The sequence below is a fragment of the Dendroctonus ponderosae genome, unplaced genomic scaffold (assembly GCF_020466585.1).
Source record: "Dendroctonus ponderosae isolate FM_Combo_2020 unplaced genomic scaffold, Dpon_F_20191213v2 Dpon_F_20191213_2, whole genome shotgun sequence".
Taxonomy (NCBI): Eukaryota; Metazoa; Arthropoda; class Insecta; order Coleoptera; family Curculionidae; genus Dendroctonus; species Dendroctonus ponderosae.
The window spans coordinates 14,446,753-14,465,149 of record NW_026018165.1 but is presented as its reverse complement, the minus strand read 5'-3'; the positions used below and the strand labels follow the sequence as shown (position 1 = coordinate 14,465,149).

At 33.6% G+C, this 18,397-nt stretch overlaps 2 protein-coding genes across 3 annotated transcripts in view; both read left to right on the top strand.

Moving 5' to 3' along the window:
- Positions 1-902: 902 nt before the first annotated feature.
- On the top strand, positions 903-5,014 carry LOC109544414 (anionic trypsin-2-like). The gene is made up of 6 exons (XM_019914553.2): positions 903-1,105; positions 2,138-2,278; positions 2,332-2,471; positions 2,952-3,115; positions 3,176-3,296; positions 4,837-5,014. Exons 1-6 carry the CDS (start codon positions 1,045-1,047, stop codon positions 4,996-4,998), a joined length of 789 nt encoding a protein of 262 aa, XP_019770112.2. The 5' UTR covers positions 903-1,044; the 3' UTR covers positions 4,999-5,014.
- Positions 5,015-6,745: 1,731 nt separating this feature from the next.
- Positions 6,746-18,397, top strand: part of LOC109544676 (tachykinins) — a 32,411-nt gene continuing 20,759 nt past the window's right edge. The window contains exon 1 of one of the 2 annotated variants that reach the window (XM_019914989.2): positions 6,746-6,964. The gene's annotated coding sequence lies outside the window, so the exon portion shown is untranslated. The remainder of the gene's footprint in view (positions 6,965-18,397) is intronic. The other variant, XM_019914991.2, reaches the window with a different exon arrangement.

Below are 18,397 nucleotides of genomic sequence, written 5' to 3'. Positions count from 1 at the left end.
TTCTCGTTCAGAATCCGTAGATACAGATCTATTCACAATGCGCTAGCTCAAAATTGAAAACTTTTTTGTGGAATATTTGCTAAATTGTAATAATTATTCAATATTGTTGATGCTTTCACTTGTTTAAGAGGATATACTACGCATTATTGGTTAAATAAGTTAAAACGAAGTTACTTCAAAATTTACCTATTTATTTTTGCCATTTTTTGAGTAAATTATTTTCCAAGTATTTCTCATTGTCGGTCATAATTAAACTCCTACCAAACTACATCAAATGGAATATCATGAAAATAAATTATATCTATTTTATCATGCTTCGTGCTATCAATTAACGTGTGCATGTTGATGTGCATAATTTGTGCTTAATGRCGGTCTTTTTATTTTAAAGAGTTTTTAACGGGAAGGCGTTTTAGTAATCTATTTTATTCAATAAAAAAGTTTCTTTGGTAATTTTAACGTTACGAAGAAAAGCTTGGTCTCTTGTTTCGCCTCCACAGCAAACATTGCCATTTTTAAGCTCTTCACGTAATCTGAGCAAAAATTGTTAAAAATCAACTAAAAAGTAATTAACTGACACATGTAATCAAGCAGATAAGTTCCGTTCACAGAAAAAGCAGCGAATTGAACTATTACTAACCATTTAATCGAATTATATAAAAAAATTAACTGCGATTAACAGCGAAGTAAATGCAAAAAAATCGATAGTTGCTGGTTTTCCAGTAAGCCATAATAAAAGCTAGTTATGGTGTTTAAATGATGAAAAACAGATCGATTCTCAAAAGTCTGATTGGCGGACGTGCACATGGTTTTTCGATGGATAACACAATCGGTATATCCTCTCAATTCGATTGAAAAATTGTTCAGATTCCAACAAGAACTAATCAAGAGGCGAACAAAAACCTAAACCGTATAACGCAAGATAGTCAACCAAGCTTTGAAATTTACACTTTTGCGGCAACTCTCCAAAAAGGTGTGCTGCTGTTTCTCGAAGCGGAAATCTATAAAAATAAATGCAAATTCGAATTTTGTATTTTTAGTAGTAAAATGTGCAGCAACTATGTTCGGTTCACGATATTACTAGCAACCTTGTTCGGATTTTCAATAGGTAAGTCAGGAAGAGCATTCGCGAAAAATGGCCAGGTTTGTCAAGGAGGAAACAAATTCTAATACATTTTCACTTCTATGGTAGCTTTCATTCGTTGATTCTTTTATTAGCGTCAATTAGTTAAAAGTTGCCACAGGGTAATTTTAATTTAAAAGATTGAAAGTAACTTGAAATATCAGCAATTAAAAATTCACGATCACTTTAAAACGTTGACAATTTCATGAAAATTTTCATTGAAGGTAAGTTTCTAAAATTTCCTTAGCTATTTTACACATGGAAAGCCAACCTGGTCAAATTTTAATTAGATTTGGTTTTCAGTAGTGTTTAAACCAATCATATTTTATGTAACAATGCAATTTTACTGCAATTCAGGATTTGATCTTATAATAAATAAAATATTAGAGTTTTAAAAGAAGCAAGTGAAAAAACAGAGAGTTTTGGCATTACCAGAACCTTCTGAAAGCTATTGAACCCATAGAGGGTTCTGATGCAGGTGATCATCAAAAAACTGCCTTCATATTTCTCCTACTAAAAAATTGGTTTCGTGATCTTGATTTGCTAAAACGTACTTTAAAAACATAATTTTTAGAAGCTATTATATAATTTTTAAAAATTCTAGAAAAGGTACATTGTAGGATTCAACTATAACACAAAACTTAACAGATGTACAAATGGCAAACAATTTTTTAATTCAAAACTTGCACAATTACTTAACCAAAACATTACAAATCCGAAACCGGCAATGTTAATATTTGAGGTCATCGATTATTGAGAAATTAAATGTTTGGAAATGGAAAAACATTGCGTTGACATTCGATTTTCAAGGCATTTAACTCAATTGAGATCTTCGGCTTCGAATTTTTCGGTTCATTGGCAAAACCAACATTGTGGTTTCAGTTTGCAGATATTTTGGGTTCCAAGCCATTGCAGAAGTGGCAATTTGATCTAATTGAGTTTGGGAAATATGAGGAAAAAAACTACTTTGGGTGCTTGACTTCGTTTGCATTTAATTCATGTAAGGTTTGATTCCAGCTGAACGAAAAAGCGCTGATATTCTTCACGGAAAGGTGGTTGATATTACGGAACATCCCTATCAAGTGGCTCTACTCAATACCAAAGTCAATAAAATTATTTGTGGGGGAGTTATAATCAAGCCAAGGATTGTATTCACCGGTAGGTTTGAGCTTAATTGTGGCGTGCAATTGAACTGAAGGGATTTTTTTAAGCTGCTCATTGCACGCACACGAGAAATGATACTCCGAGGAAAAATTTGGCTGTATTGGTAGGCGCCAATTATGTGCATGATTATGACGGAAATCTACATCATATCGACAAAGTGATTAAACATCCAGACTTCTCCTATCATGTAAGACGAATCGACTTAGAAACTTTCTACAACCCAGTCAACAAATTGGAATGAGCTAAGGCCCGCATTAATGAAGGCAAACTTGTATTTAACAGAAGCAACTACACTTTTTCATTAATTTAACTTTACTCACTTAAAAATGTGTCTTTATGAAACTTTTCCAATAACCCTATAGAACCCTTTAACATTTTAAGCGTGATTTCCCTTAGCTGCCATTTCAGGACTTTAAAAATGTGATTATCCGGCAGTATTGAAAAACTTTGCATAACACAAAAGTACTAAACTAGATATAATTTTACTTCACTCATTTACGCCGACGATTGAATTCTCTTGATGGAAACTAGATTAATATGCCGATTTATTAAGCGAAAGTTTGCTACTCGCATCTGTTGCTGGTAAAACTGATTGATGTTGGACGTTTTCTGCAAAGTCCGCAAAAGAGTTTGGGCTAAATTTAGAATTCTCTGTCCAATTTTCTAGACGTTGGACAGTGATATGTCGGTGCTACTATTGAAGGAACCAATCAAGTTTAGCGAAAAAGCGCGAAATATTGATATTTCCACAGATGACCATCCGGGTGGCACCAAAGCTTCAGTGTCTGGATGGGGACGAACTGAGACTGGCGTCCAATCAACACATTTGAGGCAAGAAAACCAATATTTTTGACTATATGAGAGACATAAATAAATATGGGTTTCTTATAGAGCAGTACAAGTGGAACTGGATCATCACCACAACTGCCATAAACATTTCCCGGGTGTTTTTCATCCGACCATTACTGAGAATATGGTTTGTCTTAAACCGCACCATAAATCAACCTACTACGTGAGTACGAAATGTTTTGAAAAAATATGGAAAAAAATTGATGTGCGTAGTTTGGTCTCATTTTCGCTGTTTCGTTAGAACTGTCTTTTATGATTGTTTTTATTCAACATTTCCCATGTCTCTTCTTATCAATTCTATCATGATCTTATGACAAACTGATGATTTTTCGATATTTAGATCTTTTATTGCTTCATCTAATTTGCTCATTAGCAATGGTTCAATATCACTTTTTACTGCTCTCTCTTCCTCGGCTCTAAATTTACTTCTTGCTTCATTTCTAGACGGGAAATGAAGCAAAACGTTCTTAATAATGTTCGTTTCAACATGTTACCATTTTGTTCTGTTCTGTTATTAAATTCGTTGCTTTGACTTTGCACATTCTTTCCTGCGGTTTTTTGCGAAACAGCTTTGGTTGTTTTTGCTAATTCTTTAATACTTTTGTACAAACTCAATTCAAATGCTTTCGTTGCTTCAATTACTACACCTGATGTAGCACACTTTCTTTTATTTTTATATGCGTCCAATTTGTGTGCATTTTTGACTCACAGGTATTTTCTTCATAATTCTTTCCTTATTTTTTTGAGGGTCAATTTCCCGAGACCACAATATTGTCTCCGCACATTGCTTTAGTGGTTTGCAGCATAAGCTTTTAAATTATTTTTATTTTCCTATATGAAGTATTTTCTAAATTTTCTGTCTCTAATGCAGGCTCTTTATTTCGTAGTTTGCATAATTTATTCATTACCATGGTCTCTTCTGTATTAATTAGATATATTAATATTGTCTTTTTGAGCTGAGCGCAAAGCAACATTGTTTTTTCCAACAGTTGCAAGCTCTCACATAGAGAAGCAGAAACGGATCAAACGTGAAACTCTAAATATTAAATTGTCCGCCCTTTTGATATTTGCTGGAACTTTTACATTTTAACATTTTTTCCAAAGGTTGGCCCTAAGGACAAATATACTTAAAGTCCTTATATTCGTTTACAGACGAATTTTTTTATATCCTTCACATTCTCAGTTTAATTATTTCTCAATTTGCTCAAATCAATTACAGTGTTGATTACGGCTTGCGTTGAGTAACTTTCAGTTTTTGTCCAACTCGGAATCACATCATATTTGTGAAGTAAAAAAATATATTGCAAAAGGACAAACACGTTAGCTGATTAATTAAGTTATCACCCCGACCATTCACGTATAATGAAAAGGGGATGCTCTTTTTTCCTTAGCTCAAGTTTCGGATTATTAACGAAGCGCACAAACAGCCTTCAGCTAGAGAAACCGTATAAACAGAGAGCTGCTGCTTTATTCGACAGTGTTTAATCTCGAATTTCATGTTGCAGAATATCTTACATAAATATTGGGTTTTTGCATATTCAGTGAATTTCAATCTGCATACAAAGTTTATCTAGGAAAATTGAACCATCTATTCGAAAGTTAATGTTTAATTTTGCGCATGTTTCAATCTGGAGGAAATCACCTGGTATATTGTTAGAAGAATGCAACGGATCTGGATTTTTTCTAGTTTTTTTTATTTAAAGGGGGACAGCGGAGGTCCATTGACGGTGAATGGAAAACTCGTGGGGTTGGTGTCGTTTGGTCGAACACTAAAGCCAAACATGAAAACCTCAGTGTTTACCAAAGTGGGGAATTTTCTGGAATTTGTAGAAGATTCTGTACCAAAGGAGTATATGGAGGAATAAATACCTTAATTATGAATATAGTTGTTTGATTGACCTACAAAATAACGCTGAACTCAAAAAAGAATTATTTGCAACCCCGAGTGAATAAATTGAAAGTGGAAGCTCAAGTTTGCCTCAAGAAATTTTGAATTTTTATATGCAGCAAATTGATCGTCGATGTTCAAATAATTGTTTTCTGCAGGCTTCAGAAGAAATCGAAATACGTGAATATTTCAACTAATGATTTGATGGGATTTGATTGAAATCTCTCCAATCCATGGGAATATTTTGATACCATTTGATTTTATTGAAACTGACGCCAGGAACTAATTAACTGCAATATCCAGAAAAAATATAATTGATAACCGAACAAATATTTTCATTTCCTCCTCCATTTAGAGATAACGTAACCAATTAGTGTTACATTACTATTCTAATAAAAGGGCTTGAATTAATAAACATGTGTGGAAGAAAATCGTTATGATAACGGCTCTTGATAGGTGAACAAATAATTATACTCAGATTTGCACTTTCGGGTTTATTATCTTTGACAAATAGGCAAATAGAACGGGTATCCATCAACTTTGCGTTCATTGATTTTTATTTCCAAAAAAACAGTCACGTTTTTCGCTTTAGTCAGTGTCCAAACTGAAGGTTCCATTCACTCTTCCATTATCTTAATGTGATGGTTTGGTTGGTAGAATCTGCATTTTTTCATCAGCCATTCATCAGTTTCCGCCTGAAAATGGTCGCATAAGCCGTTCAACTTCAACCCTGTCTAACAAAAAAATTTTTGAATTTGCTTCAGTTAAGCTGAACTGATCAGAACCAATAAGGCAGAAACCGGACTTTGCTGACGACAAAAGCCTATATTTATCCCGCGCATTATTCATTGAAAAATAAGTCAGAAAACTATTTCCAAATGTGTTAATTGTCTGAAAAATAAAATTTTAAAAACAATTTATTTGGAAACAGTACGAGTTTTGATGGATTACATTTGCAACCATCTTTTTCGCAAAATTCACTCCGCGATCCCTCAATTAGGGAAGGTCCCTCTAATGGAGTGACCCGAGTTGTTAAACGGAATTTGAGATAGTTTTACGCAATAATATATATAAGCTCTCACTCCAATAAATTATTAAATTTACTTGGATACAAAAACAAACTTAAACTAATGAAGTTAGTGAATGCTAAACAGACGGCATCTTTAAAAACTCTTGACGGACTAAGAATGGAAATTTTTAAGCCAGAAGAACTAAAGTGTGTTTTACTTCTCCATGAATCTGCTGATCCTTGAAGCCCCCAGTCTAAATTAATGGAAAAATCATGATTAAAAACAAAACTAAAAAAAAATATTTTATGTACAAATTAGTCTGATCTTCAGAATTTAGGAGCATTTCCTGCATTTTTTTACAAAAGCGGCTATTAATAAATACGCATTAAATTAAGATTTGATTAAATGTATAATTTATTTAAACACATTTTTGCAGTTCCTCTTTATCCAAATCACTAGAAGTACACACTCTTTCGTTCTCTCAACCATAAGTTTTTCATCGGCTGAAGATAAACGCTTTAGAATCAAGAAACAATCCCGGGAAGAATTATCGCCACTCTTTCCTAACGGCAAAGAGTTTTCCATCCTACACACCGCATTTCTTCGCCTACTCGATATTCCTGAACAATATTCCAATTGGCCAGAGCTGATTTGCTCGACGCTGATTGGTGGAAAGCGCTAAGTTTAAAGCCGGGAAAAGTTTGGCGCTATGTTAGTAAAGCGTCGCTCTACCTGCGAAAAGCACACCTTGAGCCTCAAACGGACAGTCTTTCTTAAGACGTCAACGATTTTTTTGGTGAATTTACTTTGGGTACGATTTTCCAACACATTTTCTGTGGTTCATTTTCGCGGACGCGATAGAGTTGCAGTTTTCCCAGGCAACGATTTTCCAACTTGACGATTGGGCCAGCAACAGTTCAACAGAAGAAACCGGTAAGTGATTATAGATGGAAAATTAGTCGTTTGAGCTAGAGAACTATTGTTAAAATCATTAAAAAAATATTTATAAAATTAAGTTAAAATATTTAAACAGTGAAAGCTATAGCGGCGTGAATGCATTTCATTCAGCATATTGGAAAAACCATCAAAAATGGATACAATTAGCATATAGAATCGCCCAAGCAATGCATTTTTTAGTTCAATTTATTTTGCAGATACAGGGCGACTCAAAATTTAAAATTCTGCCAAACACAATATTCGCCAGGGCGTTTCAAGTTTTCGGCCTCTTGAAAAATTTGCTTTCATTTTTTTCACAAATCTTTGAATATCAATAGATTAGATACCAAACTAAAACATATAATAACTTTATAAATCAGTATAAAAAACTTCAAAATATTTCACTTGAACAACTATTAGCCTCGGCTAAAAAATAGTTTTGTCTACTTACTATGCAGGCAGATCTTTGAATATTCCAGCGTTTTCAGTGCAGTTTTACATTTTTTAATAGCACTTTAGGCCACTTGATTATACCACGCTTCACGAGTTCGCAACGATACATTTTTCAGAAGCGCTCATAAAATCGAGGTGTTTTATTTAATATTTAAAATTTAATATGTGTATAATGGGAAAAATTCGCGCATGTTTATGTGGAAAATTTAATTTACTGTTCAACTATCTTGCAGGTAATTTTGCAGCTTTTTACCCGCATCGGTGTCAAGCCTTTCAATTATGTGTTATCATACCGTGTAGAATAAAGCAACTTGAATAAACAAACTTACCCAAGTTCGAACAGGTTTGTCCTTCGCATGACCAACTGGAAAAACAAGAAAACAAAATTAATAAAAAATCGATTTCTAGTCGATCATAATTTTTGTTCACCGGACACATCGAGAAAACTTGTCACAAATTTCCAGTAGTTTTAAATATTGGATGCATTATAAAGTGGATATAATGAATTACTTTTTCCGATGAACAGAAAACTGATAGCTCCCGAAGGAACTGTGTGAACAAATGTCACAATGGTATCCGAACATTTTCATTTCAAGATAATTATAAAATATTTAAAAGTATAATTAGAAACTGTGTGCATGTCCGCAAGCCCTAGATGCCAGAAAATGATTACGATGATGAAACATGTTGCGCTTTTATATTTTTTCTGTCGTAAAACCTTTCATATTACACAGCAATTATTTTCAGAAAGGGTTGTTAAATTTCAAGGAAAATATTTATGCAAACATTACGCCCTGTTTATTCGCGATATCTTCGAATAAAAAAGTCTTTTGTTTAAGATCGATAAAACAGAGCTTGGAGTGTCTTCTGATGTTAACTAAATTTGAATTTTATGGGCTCAAATATCAGAAGATCAGATTTGGAAAAATGGATAGGAAAAACATGTAAAAACTTTAAAAACATTTTAATTTTTATAAAACAAGATTAAATCACTCGCATTACAAATTGGATTATACAAAATGATGTGGCTGTAACATTTTTTCGCGGTTTTCAATCACCAGATCATATTTATTAAACGAAGAAATATAAATGTATTCGAAAAAACTGCTGATTATGAATTTGTCAAACTTACTAAAATATTATTAAGGTAACACGATAAGGCAGACTTAATGTATGCATAACAGCTCCCTTGAGGGCAACACCGATCGGTCGTGATGAATATCGAGGAAATGATGTATTTGTGGAAAATATCGAGATAATAGTGGACAAGATAAGCGAATTGCCATAATTTGTTCGAAACGTGTTGGAAAACTGTTATTTCCGTGGATCATATCGGGCACACTGTTCCGGAACAACATTTCAATAAACGGCAGGATTTTTTTATTTGGCTGGTTTCATTCATGAAACTGAGGCTGATATCGGATAAAAGATGTTGAAAAGTTGAAAATTTTCATTTTTAACATGCTCTTTAACTCTTCGTTAATATGTATATGCATTTTTAAGTTCCCCAGAATTGCCTCTTTCGACCGCATCACCCTCTGCCTACTGTTGGTTTGCAACGTCGGTAAAAAATTCCTAGGTGAAAGTAACGCGATGGAAAAAACATGGCAACATTTTCCTCTGGTTTCAAATTAATTCCACTTTGTTAGCTAATTTTTCTATTTTCTATTAGCCACTTAATTAACGTATTGCGGTCTTTTGAGTTTTATGCAGTTTTTGACCAAAATCGACAAAAACTTCTTTCGAAACCAGGAGAAATGTGCATAGTAAATGCATCATACGTTCTACAATTTCTGTATGTGCAATTTCTTTATCCTTCCTATTTTTCTTTAATTAAAAATAATTAACTTTGTGAAAGAGACCAGTCGTTTTTCTTACGATTAGAAAACAATTTCTCAAAATGAATTAATTAGGAACACTTATAAACTGTAGAATACGTAAAAATATTATTTGCTATCAAACCTCTCAAAAATTCCCTGGCACCGTACAAAGTAAACCGTCTAATTACAATGTCAAAAAATTAAAACAAAGCATAATTTGCCCCTTAAAGTTTTGCAATAATTAATTGCAAAACTGCGCTCAACTCATTACTAATTTACCCTTTAAGCAATTTTAAAAACCGATTAAACTTAATTTAATTACAACGTCTTATTATTTTACTCTCCTCATTTTGCTGGAAAACGCTCTGATTAAAATGTTTAAAACTTGTTTAAAGCTGCTAATAAATTAACATGGCGAATTGTGCAAGATTGTTAATCAAAGGTAACTGCCTAACTCAAAATTTATTAAAACGCGCGATTTAATTTGTGCTTGTTAACTTTCGTCAAACTAGCCCAGACTTCTAAGACTTCAAATAAATTCCCTTTCAAAAGCTGCAAAAACAAGAAACGGAGACTGGGTTCTTGGGGCTTTTTATTTGATGTTAAAGTTTCGTTCGACTAATGTGGAAAAACATATCTTTAATGCATCAAATTCCAATAGACGACTGTTATTCTACAGCGTCTTATGTCAGTTTCTTTAAAGCATTTACTGTGAAACTGGATCTCGAGGCTTTGAAGAAACTCACACTCAAATTTTTCACACAAAAATAGCTTCTTTGTCTTCATCTTCAGGTTTTAATCATAATCCGTTTCCATCACGTAAACCCAACCGTTTTCCCCCAACATCAGCTTACTTTACGATTTTGTCAGCACTATTTTTTCGCTATGCTATTGATATTAGCAATTTGTCGAAACGTGTTGACATCCCGAAAACATCAAGGGACAAATAAAGCTATCGATTCATTAGAATCGTCTGCACGTCCAGTGTGGCTTTATTCTTAAATCACTTACTCGAAATCGCTTCGAGAATTCTATAGCCCTTAACATGTGTTACATTCTCACGTATTTTTCCACGACAAATACGTTCCTGAGGAATGATGCGTGAAATTGTGCTCTTTATATTGTAGCTTATTATCGGGATTTGTAATTGATGCTGCTTGCAAACTTTTTCATTTGGCTCGGACATATAAAGGAGTTATGAAGGAGTAGGCGTGAATTACACACCAAACTAATTAGTTCAGAAGAATTCTGTTGGAAAAATTGGTTTTCTATATAAACATTCGCTGTGGGTGCGTAAAACATGTTTTGCCACTGGATTGGACGACTTCACCTCATAACATCAGGTTTCATTATTTAGAATATTGTTTGGATCCTGTTTCATATGTGGTTCCATTGAAATTTGGAAACTAACATGAAAAGTTATGGGAAACAGCGTACACACTGGATAAAATGTATTAACATATAGTGTAATAAAGTGTGGAATTTCTTCACTAAATCACTCATTGTTGATTCAATAAGGAAAATCTGCACTAAGCTGCAATTGTTTTCCATCACTGGTTCTGGTGCTTGTTTCTATCTAAGTCTACGCGATTTCAAGCGGTCGTTTCCAGTTGATTTCCGTTTCATCTTCTTTGAATACTGCATATTTTCAGTAGAATCAATAGCAATAAACAACACTCGGTGGACCCCAAGAGTTTTTCAAGGAGAATTTTAAATACATTTAGTGTTAGCACTAGAAAGATAAACTTGGCGCATGTTGAACATTGTTATACATTACAAGTCCAAATCAAAATTAATTCCTGGGTTTCAGTCATTTATTGTCTTTATTTATCAATTAAAATACGTTTCGGTGTATTTTTCCACCATCATCAGTTTTTCTAAAATAACATAGTTTGATGACCAACTGATGATGGTGGAAAAATACACACGTATTTTAATTGATAAATAAAGACAATAAATTACTGAAACCCAAGAATTAATTTTGATTTGGAATTGAAACACAGTCAGTATATACAATACATTACAAGGTTTACTGCCTTTAATTAAGCTGTTTAAAGCGCCTTGTGTAAAAAAGACAATAAGTAATTAATAATTGAAGTCTTCCAAATAAATTATACTCTGAAGCAATTTGAAACACATTAAAAGAAAACATACGAATAAAATGAAGTGAATCAATCTGAGCAACTTGTAAAATAAAACTGCAGGAAAGGCAAAATAAATTCCAAATTGCGTAATCGGGCAACTTTAAATCGGTTGGCCGCTTCCGACAAATTGCGGAGACAGACACAAGACATTGAGGTTTATTTTAGAAAATCGTCAACTTTTGAATTAGTTATTTAGTTGAATCGGGATATTTTCGCTTTCTAATTTCATTTTTATTTGCTGCACTATAATTCTGTGGAAGCAATCAATTTTTATTTGTTTTTTATTGAATAACTTTCTCAACCTATTATTGAATTCATATTGCTAAAATTGCGATGTTTTTCATAAAAACGTTGGAATTGATACAATTATCTGAAACAACGGCGTTTCTTTTGCGTCAATGCCATCAAGCACGATCATTTTCCGGGCAGTTTCAACTAATTCCTTTCAAATCTATTGATGGGATAAATATTTTCCCTTCGCATTTTGAGATACCAAATACATTAAAAATGAAAAAATGTGGCTTCATCCATAATTCACACTTAGAACTCACATTACCTGGTAACATGCATGCACTGAAGCTGTTGAAAATTGAATGCATAATATGGTTTTGCTGCATTTCGCATGCCTTTTAACATTGCAATTGTGCAGAAATTCGCTTTGCAAGTGAGTGTTCCCAAGTCTATGTGTTTTAAGCAGCAACCCCTACTCTATGGCATATTAATCCCGCAATATTTAGATTACAGTGATTACGTCAGCCCGAGAAACTTTAGCTAAGAAGGGATATACTTCTAGCCGAATGCGACCTCGTTTATCGCAAACAATCGTAACATCTTAGAGTGAAGAACGTGTTTGACGACAGCTTTGGTGTTTAGATACCGAATGATTTATATGACGGCTTAAATATGCTTTGGCTGTAAGAAACTGTTTCAAATTGAACCAACAGACAGATTGAAGTGGAGCTTAGAGGTGCCAAGCTTTCAATTCGCCGCTTCGGATACGGAAATGAGTAATTAAAATTTCTAGGTGATTAAGAAAATTCTCATATGTACTTAAAAGAAAATTGCCGAAAAACTTCTTGACTTTCACTCTGACCAAAGGCAAAGAAATTAATTTTGCGTCTAACGTGACAGAGGAAAGGACTAATATGTTAATAAACGTGATCGATATTGACTGAATACATTAAAATCCAGCAAGTGGATTATGCTGAAGCAGCCCAGGTGGGTACGCGTTTATGTTGCGATAATTAAGTTTTGTTTATTAAATTAATCGTTATGTCAGAATTGAAAATTGTGACTACATTATACTAAAAGTGCACTTTGAAATAACCAGACAGAATATCTTCCTGCAATATTACATTTGTACTGGAATGTTTGTCAAGAAATGGTCCTCAAAACGTCTGCTTCTTAATTATTAACATTTTCTGTATCGTCAATTTCACTTGCTGAGGAAAATGAGCTTGAATCGGTCCTCACCGTAAAAAGTTCAACCTGAAGGAGCTATTTCCTTATAAATTCTCCCCGTGGCTTTTAAGCGTTTTGCGCGCTCCGTGACCGTGTAAAAGAATAGGTCTTCCGATTCATGGGAGATTTCTTCTCCCACCGGACTCTCAAGGGAAGTAACCGCTCTCGGAAACACTTCTTTGATGGTAAAAATGCGGGTAATACATTTTGCAACTATCCGCCAGCCAAGCTTGAGATTTACTATTGTTTCGCATAGAAAATGGTTTAGTTTTCCATCAGGACCAAGCGTCTCCTTTGTTGCAGCAATATTGTTAGCACGCAAATGCGCCTGTTTTTTTGTTGATGCCGTAATTTCCGAAGGAGTTCTGGAAACGAATTTGGCACCAAAACATCACTCGTCAGTTTCACGCAAATTATTAATCAAATATGTATGCGAGAGATTTTACACTACCTACATTTTTTTAAACAGGTAATAAAGTTTGCACGACCCATATGAGGTAAAAATAAGTTAGGCAAAGTTAAATTTCCCTTTCAGAATCCAGTTAGGCGGTTTCAAAGTTGTGCCTTGCACAATAAAACCGATTACGAAAGGAAAAGTTTGGACTTTAATCTCCGCAGAAATGTTCTAACGCGTATTTTAAATAAAAATCTAAATGGCCGAGGTGAAATTAAAACCGAACAGTCTTGGAAAATAAAACTGGTCGTTGCCTCAGATTAGAGCTGTCTTGAGGTCCGGTTTATTGAGGCAATTAGCTCACTTTATGATAAAAGCTGGCTTAGAAGGACTTTAAGTTGTCCGTTTAGCGAGCTTGTACTTGGAAGTTTGAGAAACCTGTTAATCAACGCGAATGAAAACGAAAATTAATTCATTCATTTAGGGGCTTGAGCTAGGAAAAATAAATGTTTGCGACATGCTTTTATAATTGCACTGGCATGGGCTTAGAAGTGAAAGAAATATGCAAAAATGCCAGCAGATTATCTTGTTCAATTTCCGTTTTCTTCTTCGGGCTTTGAAGGCCGAATTCCGCAAAAACCCTCCAAATATGTGAGTTCTTTGTTTGTTTGCCAAATATTTTGATTCCTTCTCCACACTGTTATGATGAAGCCCACGTAGTTTGGTTACCTTCAGTGCGATCGCGCCGATTTTCAAACGTGATTGTTTTTGGAGGGCCAAATTTAATTTAAACCCGCTCCCTTAATGATATAATAACGGAATTAAATAACTAATTTCGTTCGATTCAACCAGAACAAAACGGTTCTGTTTGCGTTCCACTTGCGGATTTAACAGCAACTTTAAATTTGAAATTGATAATGGCATCGTGTAAATCGTGTACAATGTCATAGTTCGTACCATGTTGATCGTTCCTGTTAACAATTCGCACAAATTTTATTTGTTTCATGTATAGCACGAAGTTTTTACTGCACGCACACATTTTGCAAGCAAACAATGTGCCTCGTTTGCGATCGAACCCATACGTTTCATATTTGAACAATTTTATATATTGCAAACGGACACAGGAAAGTTAATATATTAATTTTAAATATTGTGTTATATTTTTGTTGCCCAAGTTCAGTTAGTTAAATTATACGTAAATGGCGCTTCGTTATTAGTAAAAGCGTTATTGCTGCAGCAAGTTGCAGCTTCAAATCAAATAATGTTATAAATGTAATACAAAAGTATACAAACATCTAAAGCATATTTCAGGTTACAGACAAAGCGAGTCTCCTGTGCTTTTACTACAAATGTTTACACTTTATTGTTCTAGGATCAAATTGGAAAAGCATACAAATGCAACTCACATGAGAAAGAGGATCCGCGCTTGAAGTGAAACTAGTTTTGCATATCTATTGCTTTATATAATGTAGGTGTTATACGTGATCTTAACAAGGCAGTAAGATTCAGTTTGATAGTAATTCAGATTTATTATTTTGGTAAAAGAAGGTTTAATAAACAAAAGGAAACTAGGGATATCTTTAGAGTGTGCTAGGCATTAAAAAAGTATTTGTGGCAAACTTAAAAGGTACTCACTACTATTAAGACTGAAGATTTCAAAATCCATCTACAACATTAATACTTTTCATCCAATTCGCTTTGTTCGTCTTGAAGGGCACAATAATTTCGTCTATTTTATATTAATTATTTATGACCGGAACTTAGAACAATTTAATTTTGTCGTTGAATTAATTCGTTTTCATTAGCCACAAAATGAAGTGCACTTCTCCACTTTACTTATGCATAGATTGAAATTTCAATGTAAATTTTTTTAACATTGGCTAATTGCGTTTCTAGTTCTCGCATTAAGTTTTCTACTCATTTGCAAAATTGATCTTTGAGGTTGTTTATGAATTTTTTTTTTTTATTTAATCAATAGCTTTCCAGCAGTCTTAATAAGATAAATGCTGGCATAAAGGGTTTACTGTTGTGTACATGCAAACTGAAGAGAACAGTTTTTCTAAACATAATAAAATATACAATTTACTATTTTAAAAAACTATTTTATATATTTCAAGTGAATTTTTCCCTTTTCCACATGGATTAATTTCATTTGATGTTCACGAGTCGAAAGCCCTGTAATGTATATCTCGAATTCTTGCCAACTTAGCGGGTAATCCTGCAATATTTATTCTAGACCGATTAGTTCAGCTTGGAAAACTTGGCTACTTTTTGAGTGAAATACGACAAAGCTCACAACAAACCATCGCGGTGAGGAATGATTTCTGACTTCAGACCCGCCAGCAACGTTAAATTATTTCTAAGATAACACTAATTCCCAGCCGGTTTAAATCCGTGAAATAAATAAAATTTGATTAGAAAAATTCGCACTCGAACTAAAACATTAGAGATCCTTACAGCCGATTTTCAAAAAATAATGACAAATTCAAAAACGAAGCCTCGAAGTGTACTTTTCATTTTTCTCGACAAGATCCTTAATTAACTGATGTTATTTTAGTATTCCAGGGCGTAACAAAATTATAAAGCTTCTAAGCGTGCCTGTTCAATCTGTCTTTCTTACACCTAAGGCTAAAATATTCCTTGCGGATGAATTAAATTAAGTCTTGCCACCGAAAGCTAATCTGAAATGATCAAAATAGACTCGAAAGGTAAAAATGAGCGACAAGGTTCGTAAACATTTTTTTTTATTTTTGTTTTGCAAACTGCTGTAATTTTTGGGGGCTTCGTCTGTTTAATTTGCTAATTTCCATTCTACTTCTTTATATAAAATGATACAAACAAGGCTGAACGAGCGAAATCACGAAGGTTAGAAAATGCTGAGAAAAATTCACGTGTAGCAAATGGGAAGCTGGAAAAGCCATTGAAAAATCGCGCCTCTCAAAAACGCAATGGATATTGCAAAAAAGCTGGAAAATCATTTGAAAGCCCTCTTAATGTAAAACACGCTGATCCGGGTTGCCCTCCAATTACCAGTAAAAAACTGAAATAAAGTGGTGGTTAAAACCATAATCCGAAATCGGTAAATACAATTAGTCAAGCTGAAAATGCAGGATTGAAACTCTGGCGAATATAACTTTAATTCAAGTAGGAAACTTTAACCAGGTCTTTGGAAAATTGCTATTGTCACATCTACGCTCTATCAAGCATATAGGGATCACGTGCCTTCAGGCTCCTCTGTGAATTCAAACAAGAAACTGAAACAAACTATTCGGAAAGTTTCAATTTTACTTCGATGGTGCAGATTGCAGTTCATCCCCGGATCTAATAAACAACTTGTGAGTGACTTGCTTTGCTCGATTGAATCATCCGGAATAACGAATAAACAAGACTCTTAACTGTGCCCCTAATTAAATTGCTTAATTTCCAGTCAGTACAACTACGTGATAGTGTTGCTGATTTGTTAAGGGATGACTGGTAATCGTTAGCCTCCTGACATTTGCAGTCCTCTAAATTGAGGGATGTCGTTAGTCTAGTCTCATAATTATATTTCCTGTGGCTTCTGATGGACCTAACGTGACTAAAATGTTGATCATACGCAGAACGAAAATGTCGGTAGCTTAAGTAAAATACAAGAAATTGTATTTCTGCGAAATGTATACAGTTCACATTAAGTGGGAACCATTTAAACGGGGTACATCTTCATAAAACCTTTAGGTATTGTCTTCAATCTTAGACAAACTTTAGATTAGGTAGTTTTGTCCTTCTTCAAATTTTATTCACATTTATATCAGAACCACCCTGTGCTAAAGTATTTTGCATAATAATTTTCAGCATTTATTTTATATGCCAAGCTTTATAAAAAAGCACAAATATTAAACTTTTTATCCACCAGTGGTATGGTTTCTTCTAATTCTAATTCCTAGTAACCTTAATAGACATTTTTTTATCCGAAAGCAAACAATCCAGGTGTTTTCCAGGGCGCTTAATTTCATAAAAGTTTCTTTCCTAATAATTAAAAGAAATGAACTTTGTGTGTGAAAAGAACAGAAACGCACTTACATTCGATTGAATTTTTTACCTAACTACCTGCTGAGAAAAACAATTAAAATCAATAGAATGAGATGTTTTTGAGCTTAAGCCTGTTGTCAAATGCACAGACGATTCCCGACTGTGCCAGAGCATTTGTGCCCGCAAAGGAATTTTCATCCCTCAGACGTTCAGACGCATTTCATCAAAATAACCCTACTGGTCGATACCTAATTATAAGAAAACTGGTAATGATCAGCCAGGATTTAAAAGAAATCAGTTCGGATTATTTCAGGGATAAAGATTCGCGCTTCTCAAATAAAATTTCTTATATTTTGCAAAATATGCTAATTGATTAATATTCTTCTGAAATAATTAATATAACAAAAATAAGGTGAACATTGCAATAAATCACCTTGTCCATTAAGATTCATTAAATTCTGCAAGTATCTTATAAATAAAATAATTCAAATTATAATTAATAGATAATCCACAGTGCCAAAAGATCAATTAATTTAAGAGCTGTCCGAATCTACTAGAATAGATTGGAGATTTTCTATTAAAAAGCTGACACTTAACAGCAGGCCTTAAAAATTTTAATATAAATTAAACTTGACTAATACAAAGAGGTTCCATTCCATCCAACCCGGAAACGTTTAACAAAGTTCATAAAACGACGTTTCGGAAATGAATATTTATATTTTTCTAAGAATAGTCAAATGCTTCAAACTCACTTAAAGTGTGGATTATCAGCATGGATTTAATGAGTAAATATAGGATGGGATTTTGCTATCAAAATTTACTGAAGGAAAGGCTTTTTTTCCGCATTATTTGAGGTTGCCTTAAGTTTACAAGGAACAAAATCGGACTAAAACAATTTTATTCTTTATATAAAACAATACAAATGCCCAAATATGTTAACATGGTGAATAAACATGGTCTTAAATAAACAAATTAAAAGATTATAAATTGTGTGTTTCTCTTCTTTTTTACCCAAAGCTCTTCATTATGCCCGATTGAACGAAAACTACCTAATAAAAACATCAAACAAGATTATTTTCAAACACATAAACAAACGCGATTTAATAATGCGAATAATAATACGAAGCAATTGATTTCGTCAGATTAATGT